This window comes from Cyclopterus lumpus, chromosome 19 (assembly GCF_009769545.1).
Source record: "Cyclopterus lumpus isolate fCycLum1 chromosome 19, fCycLum1.pri, whole genome shotgun sequence".
NCBI classification, from domain to species: domain Eukaryota; kingdom Metazoa; phylum Chordata; class Actinopteri; order Perciformes; family Cyclopteridae; genus Cyclopterus; species Cyclopterus lumpus.
Window position 1 is genome coordinate 17,825,048 of NC_046984.1, and position 12,656 is coordinate 17,837,703.

General features: G+C 45.6%; 1 protein-coding gene across 1 annotated transcript; it reads left to right on the plus strand.

The window, feature by feature from the left end:
• The first annotated feature begins 8,511 nt into the window (after positions 1–8,511).
• On the plus strand, positions 8,512–10,169 carry oxld1 (oxidoreductase-like domain containing 1). Its single transcript, XM_034558096.1, has 2 exons — positions 8,512–8,717; positions 9,344–10,169. The coding sequence occupies exons 1-2, from the start codon at positions 8,667–8,669 to the stop codon at positions 9,665–9,667; spliced, it is 375 nt and encodes a 124-aa protein (XP_034413987.1). The 5' UTR covers positions 8,512–8,666; the 3' UTR covers positions 9,668–10,169.
• Positions 10,170–12,656: the final 2,487 nt, after the last annotated feature.

The window sequence follows — 12,656 nt, forward strand, 5'->3', positions numbered from 1 at the left end:
GCATGCGATATGCGACGGTACGCTCTTTTCTTTTTGTGATAATGCTCCGTGCTCTGACGTGTTATTTATTACCCAGAGGGCAACAGGACTAATAACTCATGTGAGGTCCGCAGGGTGAAGGGAGGACACGCAGCTCTTCACTGGGTTTCAGATTACCATTGTAATATAATATTACCTTGTGTTATTACTATAATATTACCTTGTTATTAATATAATATTACCTTGTGTTATTAATATAATATTACCTTGTTATTAATATAATATTACCTTGTGTTATTAATATAATATTACCTTGTGTTATTAATATAATATTACCCTGTGAGGCCGGATGATTATTTAATGTATTATTCTCATTATTTACATCTTTAATAACAACATCGAGCTAACCAACGTCATTCATGAAACACGACATTTTTGACTTCTTTGATTGTCGTTTTCATGCTCAAATGATTTCTGTGATTTTTGTTTAATACACTGAATTGAATTGAAATGGAACAGGAGAATATGAACCAGGGAACATGGAACATGAGAGTCAGGAGCGTGAGACACGTCTCGCTGTGGAAGCTAATTGGTGCTTGAGGAGAGCGCCTGCATCCTGCTGATAGCGCATGTATCCAAGACACCGAACGGCGTGTCCAATTAGTTATGGTGACAGACACACACGGGAGAACTGCAGTGACACGAGAAGAAGCTCTCTAAACGCTGCTCAGGTTCCACTCAGAGGACGTGATGTCATCAGCACACGTTTCAATGCGTGGAACCATAGTTGCATCTTTTGCTTGTCTGTGTATTGAAAGTAAAGTAGAACACACATCACAGACGAGCAGTAAGTACACGGTGCGCTAACTTAGAGCTGCAGGTGGTTGTTTCATGGGCCACTCGGGGGCTAATCTACGGTCCCTTGAGATGAAGTGAATGAACAAACATCCAAACACACACAACACAAACAAGCAGGTGAAGAAACGTCTTCACCAAATGTGACGCGGCATGAAGGGAAGGCTAAACCGTTTCCAGGGGGACGATAAAAGGGCACGCACACATTGTGATCACGTGATTCAGATATTATCACATGCGTCAGAATTATTCATTCCCTCAGTAAACATTGTAAACATGAGTTTATGGTCTCAATCTCTTCTTCAATACAGCGTGATGTTCATTTAGTAAATTATGGTCATTTAGAGTCAAACAGACAGTTTAAAACTACCACAAAACCAGTTTGGAAGTAAATATACTTTATATTCCGTGTTGTTTTCCCTCGTCAGCCAGCGACTGATGAGGGAACCAGACCAGAGTGACCGGGTGAAGCCCTCGCCGGGTGAAGCCCTCGCCGGGTGAAGCCCTCACCGGGTGAAGCCCTCACCGTTTGTGACACACTGTTTCTCTGATTGCAGCGAGGCCGTTGCTGATTGACAGCTTCACAGCCTCCGATTGGCCGGTTTCTACCTTGAAACACACGTTAGGCATTGGTCAACCGTCGCAGACCTTCGGCGTGACCTCCAGAATGATTGACCAGCTGACCCGGCCTCGGGTAAACACAGAGTGGGTTCCACGGGTTCAGGAGCAGAGGAGCAGGTTCTTCTCATGAGGTCCTCCTCAGCTTCTGAGACTATAAACCTTCACACTGTAAGAGATTCACCATTTATTATGAAGGTACTTTATTCAGCAGAGCTGGAGGATTCTACTAAAGGTACTTTATATGTATATTTCTGACACATATCTGTCCCTAATTCTTTTATGAATATATATAACATATATATGTGCTCTCCCTCCTCGCTCCTCCGGCTGGTGACCAGGAATCGATCTCCCGGCTCCATCTTAAACGACGTCCCATTTCCTAAAATGTCTCTCGGGGAGCGAGGCGGCCGACCGGAGCCAAAGTGTTTTTCAGCTAACGTAAACAGTATGCTGGACTGGTCTCAGACCACAGCTAGACTGGAACTATATTTATTTAAGATAGTCAGATGTGCAATCAAACTTTCTGCTCTCAACAGTTCATGTGGCTCCTCATGAGTCTCTATGTATACAGTCAGAGGAGGTGAGGAAAGGAATCGAGGAGACAAGAAACGAGAAATGTCTTCATGGGACCAAAGCTGCGTTAAGGACTCGATGGATTCCTTCAGCCTGCTGGACACACGGCCTCGCCGCTGCTGGTTCCTGACCACGAGCGGCTTCAGATGTCACTCGGGGGAACAGGGAAGTCTTTGTGCGCTCGGGACAAAGCTGCGGCTGTGAGTCAGAGAGGAAGACCTTGAGGAAGGACACCTGAGCAACAACACACCTCCGGACCCTTCGCTCACTTCAGCACATTGACGTGTTTTCAGTGAAGCAGAAAAACAACGTTTTAGCTTGTTTGCTCAGACTGTTGACACAGCTGGAAAACACTGCTTCCTGCTGTGGGAAGCACAACTGTATCAGAGGGCCCTTACAGGAACCTTAACTGTATCAGAGGAACGTTACAGGAACCTTAACTGTATCAGAGGGACCTTACAGGAACCTTAACCGTATCAGAGGGCCCTTACAGGAACCTTAACCGTATCAGAGGAACGTTACAGGAACCTTAACTGTATCAGAGGGACCTTACAGGAACCTTAACCGTATCAGAGGAACGTTACAGGAACCTTAAATGTATCAGAGGGACCTTACAGGAACCTTAACTGTATCAGAGGGACCTTACAGGAACCGTAACTGTATCAGAGGAACCTTACAGGAACCTTAACTGTATCAGAGGAACCTTACAGGAACCTTAACTGTATCAGAGGAACGTTACAGGAACCTTAACTGTATCAGAGGAACCTTAACTGTATCAGAGGAACCTTACAGGAACCTTAACTGTATCAGAGGAATGTTTCAGGAACCTTAACTGTATCAGAGGAACCTTACAGGAACCTTAACTGTATCAGAGGAACGTTACAGGAACCTTAACTGTATCAGAGGAACCTTAACTGTATCAGAGGAACCTTACAGGAACCTTAACTGTATCAGAGGAACGTTCCAGGAACCTTAACTGTATCAGAGGAACCTTAACTGTATCAGAGGAACCTTACAGGAACCTTAACTGTATCAGAGGAACGTTCCAGGAACCTTAACTGTATCAGAGGGCCCTTACAGGAACCTTAACCGTATCAGAGGAACGTTACAGGAACCTTAACTGTATCAGAGGAACGTTACAGGAACCTTAACTGTATCAGAGGGCCCTTACAGGAACCTTAACCGTATCAGAGGAACGTTACAGGAACCTTAACTGTATCAGAGGAACGTTACAGGAACCTTAACTGTATCAGAGGGCCCTTACAGGAACCTTAACCGTATCAGAGGAACGTTACAGGAACCTTAACTGTATCAGAGGGACCTTACAGGAACCTTAACCGTATCAGAGGAACGTTACAGGAACCTTAACTGTATCAGAGGAACGTTACAGGAACCTTAACTCTATCAGAGGGCCCTTACAGGAACCTTAACCGTATCAGAGGAACGTTACAGGAACCTTAACTGTATCAGAGGAACGTTACAGGAACCTTAACTGTATCAGAGGGACCTTACAGGAACCTTAACCGTATCAGAGGAACGTTACAGGAACCTTAACTGTATCAGAGGAACGTTACAGGAACCTTAACTGTATCAGAGGGCCCTTACAGGAACCTTAACCGTATCAGAGGAACGTTACAGGAACCTTAACTGTATCAGAGGGACCTTACAGGAACCTTAACCGTATCAGAGGAACGTTACAGGAACCTTAAATGTATCAGAGGGACCTTACAGGAACCTTAACTGTATCAGAGGGACCTTACAGGAACCGTAACTGTATCAGAGGAACCTTACAGGAACCTTAACTGTATCAGAGGAACGTTACAGGAACCTTAACTGTATCAGAGGAACCTTAACTGTATCAGAGGAACCTTACAGGAACCTTAACTGTATCAGAGGAATGTTTCAGGAACCTTAACTGTATCAGAGGAACCTTACAGGAACCTTAACTGTATCAGAGGAACGTTACAGGAACCTTAATTGTATCAGAGGAACGTTCCAGGAACCGTAACCGTATCAGAGGAACGTTACAGGAACCTTAACTGTATCAGAGGAACCTTACAGGAACCTTAACTGTATCAGAGGAACGTTCCAGGAACCTTAACTGTATCAGAGGAACGTTTCAGGAACCTTAACTGTATCAGAGGAACGTTACAGGAACCTTAATTGTATCAGAGGAACGTTACAGGAACCTTAACTGTATCAGAGGAACGTTTCAGGAACCTTAACTGTATCAGAGGAACGTTACAGGAACCTTAATTGTATCAGAGGAACGTTCCAGGAACCTTAACTGTATCAGAGGAACGTTTCAGGAACCTTAACTGTATCAGAGGAACCTTACAGGGACCTTAACTGTATCAGAGGAACGTTACAAGAGCCTTAACTGTATAAGAGGAACCTTAACTGTATGCGACAGGGCAATGCAACAAGGCAATGTGACAGGGCAATGCGACAGGGCAATGCAACAAGGCAATGTGACAGGGCAATGTGACAGGGCAATGCAACAAGGCAATGTGACAGGGCAATGCAACAAGGCAATGTGACAGGGCAATGCAACAAGGCAATGTGACAGGGCAATGTGACAGGGCAATGCAACAAGGCAATGTGACAGGGCAATGTGACAGGGCAATGCAACAAGGCAATGTGACAGGGCAATGCAACAAGGCAATGTGACAGGGCAATGCAACAAGGCAATGTGACAGGGCAATGTGACAGGGCAATGCAACAAGGCAATGTGACAGGGCAATGTGACAGGGCAATGCAACAAGGCAATGTGACAGGGCAATGCAACAAGGCAATGTGACAGGGCAATGCAACAAGGCAATGTGACAGGGCAATGCAATACAACAGACCTCACCACCTATATAATATTTTATAGTAAGGCTTTATAGTTATTTAGCCTCTTTCTGTTGTTGTATTGTGTCTCTTTGTTGTCTTTGTGCATCTCTCTGGTTTTCTGTATTGGTTTTGTGTCAGTTTATGGTTGTTAATGTCTCTTTGTGGTTGTTTTATGTCTCTTTAAAGTCTGTTTGTGTCTCTTTGTGGTGTTTGTGTCTCCTTGTGGTTGTTTTATGTCTCTTTAAAGTCTGTTTGTGTCTCCTTGTGGTTGTTTTATGTCTCTTTAAAGTCTGTTTGTGTCTCTTTGTGGTGTTTGTGTCTCTTTGTGGTTGTGTTATGTCTCTTTAAAGTCTGTTTGTGTCTCTTTGTGGTTGACCTGAGCCCGGTCGGCCCGGTCACTAATCCATCACGGCAACAAGTTGTTAGAAATGCTGAGCAGGATTATCAGTGACAAAGTTAATCCTCTCCAGAGCAAAGCGTGTGTTGTGGAGAGCTTTCTTATTTCAAGAATAACCCTCAAAACATTCCTGATTTAGAATTCATCAATGAAGCTTCATTTCTTCCAGAGCCAATAGAAATCCAGCAGGACTGAGAGTCTACCGCCATGCTCGCCGCTGGTTTAGCGAGCTAACACGCTCACGTTTGCTACGCAGCACTAAACTGCTTGATGGGAATGTTTGGGGAAGTTTTGCAGGTCACAAACGTTCACCGGATGATGACGCGAGAGGAAAGATCTGTTCATGAATGTCTGAACCAAATATCATCAATCAATCCGGTAATTGTTCAGAATATTTCACCCAAAACCTTGAATGTCCACCTTGTGGCTGCTTAATGTATTGTCTCAGGACCATAAATGTCTCAAATGTCATGACAATGTTGTTTCATTGTGTGTCAAAGTGTTGGACGCTGCATAACAGGACACAATATATACGATAAAGGCTATTAGCAATTCATACATACAATCTGTGTGTCGACTTCCACAGAGAGAAATAATGTTGATTTCATTCTGGAACCCACGAAGTCCTCAGGCCGGTCTTTGGGAACCGCTGAGTCATGTTACACGTGTCAGGAACCCTCAAGCGTTGGTCATGTGCCCGACTGAAGCTATCGTTCCCTCAGGGCCCCTTCAGGAAACGCCTGCCGGAGGTAAAGCGAGGCTCCAGGACTTCCAGGGGACAAGGTGTTGAGAGAAACCTGATCCTGCAGCGGGGGTGTTGGGCTGCTCCAGAGGAAGGTCTGGTGGTTCCTCAGCCTCCTCAGTGCTCACATACTCGACATACTTAAGAGATTCCTCTGCGCTGACCTACACAAGCTGACCCGAGCCCGCTGGATCATCTTAACCGGGACGGATATCGAATCTCACCGAGCGCCAATGCAACTTCTCGTGGATCTATTGTGACATATTGTTGCCTGTGATCGTGTTCTGTACACGGAGTCAGTGGTAGAAGATGTATTCAGATACTTAAAGCTACTACAATGATCTCTCATGTTGTGTTGGTTCTGGTGCCCCCTGTGGACTAAAGTGGTAGTGTTGGTTCTGGTGGACTAAAGTGGTAGTGTTGGTTCTGGTGCCCCCTGTGGACTAAAGTGGTAGTGTTGGTTCTGGTGCCCCCTGTGGACTAAAGTGGTAGTGTTGGTTCTGGTGGACTAAAGTGGTAGTGTTGGTTCTGGCGCCCCCTGTGGACTATAGTGGTAGTGTTGGTGCTGGCGCCCCCTGTGGACTAAAGTGGTAGTGTTGGTTCTGGCGCCCCCTGTGGACTATAGTGGTAGTGTTGGTGCTGGCGCCCCCTGTGGACTAAAGTGGTAGTGTTGGTTCTGGTGCCCCCTGTGGACTAAAGCGGTAGTGTTGGTTCTGGCGCCCCCTGTGGACTAAAGTGGTAGTGTTGGTTCTGGCGCCCCCTGTGGACTAAAGTGGTAGTGTTGGTTCTGGCGCCCCCTGTGGACTATAGTGGTAGTGTTGGTGCTGGCGCCCCCTGTGGACTAAAGTGGTAGTGTTGGTTCTGGTGCCCCCTGTGGACTAAAGCGGTAGTGTCTCTGAGCACCAGGGTCTGACAGTCTGCCCCTCTTAGTCCTGGTTCTCCCGTGCCCCCCTTCCAGCTGGAACCTTCATAAAAGGTGTGTTCTCTTTTATACGAGTCTTTCTCTCTCGGCTGATCTGACTCACCATAAGGAGACTCGTGTCCTCATTATTGGCCTTTACAGTTAAACCTATTTTCATGAAATATGAACCATCAGCCTCGCCTCAAGATCAACAGAAACCTGGACTCTATTATCATAATGATAAATGCATCAGCAGCTGACTCATTGAAGTGTGTGCTCAGCTTCCTCTCGTGTGTCTCCCTGCAGAGATCACCACAGATCCTTTTGTTCCTCCAGAACAGTGTCGGCAGCCTTCATGTGGGCCAATAAAGGTCTGAGCTTCCACCGGGTGACCGAGGCAGAACCCTCTCCTGGAGGATGGAGCGGTGAGATAACGCGCCCCGCCACACACCTGGTATCTCACGGCAGGCCGAGCAGCTGCCGTGTTTCCACCCCGCGTTGCCATGGACGCGGCCTGCAAACACGGAGGCCTGTGGGGAACTCGCTGCTTCTCTTCTATGTATAGTAAACACACACACACACACACACACCTCCCCCACCAGTGAATGGGTCAGATAGGGAAGGAACAGAACCGTTGAACACACAAAACAACATCAAAAGAGGGTTTATGAGCATAAAGGAACAAATCTGCGTTACGTGGCTGTAATTCTCTTCCGGAGCCCACGAGACAGAATTCATCTGAACTGTGGAAATACCTCTAAAAATGCTTTCTGCTTCTTTCTCAGCTTCCATAAAGTTGAATGGGAAGCCAGCCATTGGTCATTTCTAAGCTGAATGTGTTGCATGTTGCTCTTTTTTGTTTTTATATTCAAATGTTATAATCCGAGGTTCTCACCTGTTGACTTTTTGTGAAGAAGAAGAAGAAGAAGAAGAAGAAGAAGAAGAAGGGATCAGTGGGAAGATGAAATGTGCAACATTGGACTTTTGATGCAGATAATTTGCTTTTAAAGGAACTTGTTAACGCACATGTAATAGGCCCTCATCATATTGTGTGTCTGTGTAGCTGAATATAAATTGTGTTGCTCCTGACAACACGAGCAGTCTCTCATCTGCAAACACAGTAATTAGGTCGCGCATGGTAACAATACAAAGAAAACACAAAACAAAGTTACAGGGACTCCATCAGATAATATAATAATAATATATATTTTTTAATTATATATATATATATATACATACATATATATATATATATATATATATATATATATACAAAAAAATATATATATATACAAAAAAAAAATATATATATAAAATAATTTGAATTATATTTTTATATTTTTATAATATATTTTAAGATATACATGGATATATTGTCCTTATTCTTTATTTATATGGTGTTTATCTGTTTAAAAGCTTGATTGGCCTTATTGTGAGATTACACAGGACATACAGGTGAAACACTGACACCTGCCGGACGGAGTTTGTAAATGCAGTCTTTTGGGAACCCGCCCCCCAAAACCATTCTGCGCTTTCCATTGGTTTACCAATTAGAAGCGTGCTATTTGATTGGTCGCGTTGTTTCCTCTCGGCCAATCAGCGGCTTTGTTTACCACACGAAGGTCACAGTCCAGGAAATACATGAAGTGACGCAACTGGCTGAAGCAAAGCGGCGGATTTTAACGTCCAGGAAGAGAAGAAGCTTCATAAAAGCGACGAATGAGCCACGCGGACGCGTGACGGAGCTCCGTGTTTACCGGACGATGCTGCGCCTCACGGGGAACGGGACGAGGGCGTCGCTGTCGGTACCGAAGGTAGAGCAGCTAGCGACTAGCATGGCGACTAGCATGACGTCACCAGGAGCTGTGACCTAAAGTCAACCTGTAGTAACGTTTCTTTACAAAATATACACACTTGTGTGTGATAATAATAATAATAATAATGGCAGAGCCACACTATTTACAGCTGGGATTTTCCTGTTTTGTCAAAGTGAAATAATATAAATGTTTAATGTTTCCTTCTTCTTCTTCTTCTTCTTCTTCTTCTCTTCTTCTTCTCCTTCTTCTCCTTCTTCTCCTCTCCTTCTTCTTCTCCTTCTTCTTCTTCCTCTTCCTCTTCTTCTTCTTCTTCTCTTCTTCTTCTTCCTCTTCTTCTCTTTCTTCTTCTACTTCTTCTCCTCTCCTTCTTCTTCTCCTTCTTCTACTTCTTCTCCTTCTTCTCCTCTCCTTCTTCTTCTCCTCCTTCTTCTTCTTCTCCTTCTTCTTCTTTTCCTCTCCTTCTCCTTCTCCTTCTTCTTCTCCTTCTCCTTCTTCTTCTCCTCTCCTTCTTCTCCTTCTTCTCCTCTCCTTCTTCTTCTCCTTCTTCTTCTTCTTCTTCTTCTTCTTAGAGCATACAAACACAGTGATAATGAGTCGTCATATTTCATCCTTCTGTCTCTCAGCTGTGCGTCCTCTCGCTGCTCCACGTGAGACGCCTCTCTGCTGGACCGGGTCCTCCTGCCCCCCCACCGCCGGCGGCCTCCCCCGAGTGCTCCGGACCCGACCCCCCCTGCTCCTGGTCTCCAGACGGCGCCCCCCCGCCGCCCCCCGCCCACTGCTGCATGAGCGGCTGCCACAACTGCGTGTGGATCGAACACGCCGAGCAGCTGCTGAAGTTCTACCAGGACGGCGGCGACCGGGCGCTCGCCGCCATCGAGGAGAACGTGCTGGACGAGAACCTCAAGACCTACCTGAAGATGGAGATCAGGCTCTTGAAGAAGACGTGACGTGGAGAGTGTTGTCGTGACAACCGTCCACCTCCTCCTCCTCTTCCTCCTCCTCCTCCTCCTCACGCGGCTTCAGAGGAATCCAATTCATCACAACTCAAACCTCACGTCTCATTTCATCTTGTTTCTATTTGTTGTGATGACATTTCATTCAGAACAGCTGACTTCACTCCGACGGGTTGTAAATAAAACAGTTCTCAGATTTAACTTTAAATTGTTAAATGTTTGAGCCGAAGCCGTCTTTGCTTTGTTTCATGAGGTGCCCGACGTGGTTTATGAACAAATGTGTTTTATTAATAACGTTTGTTTTGGAGCCTCGGTAGAAAATCCATTTGGTTTTATTTTCTGGATTTTTACAGCTTGATTTTATTTAATGTGTAAAGCAGATTTTGCACGTTTTAGTTTTTATTTATCAGAAGCTTGAACTGAACCTCATTGTATTTTAAATTATTTATTTTAAATGTGTTTGTACGAGTGGTTGAATAAATGTTTCCGAGAGCAACAGGTTTCCTTTTGGCTTTCGACAGATGTGTCCGTCGTCGTGACGATAACGTTTCAAAAAGAACTTTTTGGTTGAGGAATAAGAGGAAAACATTTTACAAGAAGTCTGGATCATTTAGTCTCTGTTCAGGCTCCAAGGTTCAAAAAGACAGTTTATTTAGGGTGGGTATTAATATATATATATATACATATATATTTATTATATTATTATATATAATTATTATTATATATATTTATTTATTATATAATAATAATAATTATATATATTATTATTATTTGATATATATATATACAGTATATATATATATATATATATATATAAAACGTTATCCAGCTAAACGAGACTGATGGGAGAGAGGCAGGTTGAATAACAAGAGGAGGAAGGAAACCTTTCAGGAAAGCTTTAATGTGCATCAGCATCGCTCACCTTTGCCCCCCCCCCCCCCCCCCCCCCCCTGCCTGTATAATAACGGCCCAAATACTCGGGGCTGTTATCTCTCATGTATCCGTTCATTTGATCACATGAAGCGTGAAATGCGTCTCGCAGACTGGAACGATGAACGCAGGAAGTGTTTATCGTAATATTATTGTATTCATATCACAGATGCAGGACCCTAGAACCCCCCCCCCCCCCCCCCCCCCGGTGAGACCTGTTGGCTGTAGGAGCCGGGAGGCGGTGCGTCCGTAATCCTCTGCAGGGCTCAGCGTCTATAAGAGGGGCCCCGAGCCCCGAGCGGCCCTCACAGCGAGTAGAGCTCCACGCACCCGCTCGCCTGGCCGGGACCTCCCAGCAGCCGGTGAGTAGACCAGCACACACACCTGGGGCTCAGTGGGACCTCCTGGACCTCCTGGACCTCCTGGGGGTTCATTAGGACACGTCTGAGCTGAAAGGGTCTGCAGAGGAGGAGAGGGTCTGGTCCTGGTCTCCGTGGTGGTCTCCGTGGTACTGAAGGTTCACCAGATGTTCTGGAGCTCAGGGGGTGTTTGGTGCTCGTATCGGCTTTAAGAAACGGAAACATGCGTTAGAGAGACGGCCGTATGAGCGCCATGCGGACGTGATGGGTTCATTGTGTTGTTACAGACGGAATTATGGATATCTCTTTAAGAAAACATGTTTTTAGTACTAAAATGTGTATAAATGAGTCTCTGAATGCTGTGTGAACAAACCCCTCTGCATAAAGCTTCATAATATATAGTTTATATTAATAAATTACTCGCATTAAGAGGAGGATTTATTCTGTTTTAAATATGCAAATGAGGCGTCACGTAACGGTAACTAGTAGAAATCTACAGACAAACAAATCAAATAAATGTTTTCTTTCCAAGTTAATCGGCATGAAGAACAATGTTTTGCTTTCACTCCGCGGTGAAGCTTTGATCATCATCTTCATCACCTTCATCACCTTCGTCACCTTCGTCACCTTCGCCCTTCAGACCCTCACAGCGCGCTCAGCATTTCTGCCGGCTTGTTTTCGCTCTAACGAGATTACGTCTGGCTGGAGACACAGAAGGGGCGGGGCTTATTAATTTGAGCCAGGGGATTATGGGAAATTGGGTCATCATCACAGGACAGAGCAGACGTTCAATCAGCGAGAGATATGTCAGATCAGTGCCAGGATTAAGGCCTGTGATGACACCCAGAGGTGTCACCCAGAGGTGTCAGCCAGAGGTTCCTGTAATGTCAGCCAGAGGTTCCTGTGATGACACCCAGAGGTGTCACCCAGAGGTGCCTGTGATGACACCCAGAGGTGTCAGCCAGAGGTTCCTGTAATGTCACCCAGAGGTGCCTGTAATGTCACCCAGAGGTTCCTGTAATGTCACCCAGAGGTGCCTGTAATGTCACCCAGATGTGTCACCCAGAGGTTCCTGTAATGTCACCCAGATGTGTCACCCAGAGGTTCCTGTGATGACACCCAGAGGTGCCTGTAATGTCACCCAGATGTGTCACCCAGAGGTTCCTGTAATGTCACCCAGATGTGTCACCCAGAGGTGCCTGTAATGTCACCCAGATGTGTCACCCAGAGGTGCCTGTAATGTCACCCAGAGGTGTCACCCAGAGGTTCCTGTAATGACACCCAGAGGTGACTGTAATGTCACCCAGAGGTGTCACCCAGAGGTTCCTGTAATGACACCCAGAGGTTCCTGTAATGACACCCAGAGGTGTCACCCAGAGGTTCCTGTAATGACACCCAGAGGTTCCTGTAATGTCACCCAGAGGTGTCACCCAGAGGTTCCTGTAATGTCACCCAGAGGTTCCTGTAATGTCACCCAGATGAGTCACCCAGAGGTTCCTGTAATGTCACCCAGAGGTGCCTGTAATGTCACCCAGAGGTTCCTGTAATGTCACCCAGAGGTTCCTGTAATGTCACCCAGAGGTGCCTGTAATGTCACCCAGATGTGTCACCCAGAGGTGCCTGTAATGTCACCCAGATGTGTCACCCAGAGGTTCCTGTAATGTCACCCAGAGGTTCCTGTAATGACACCCAGA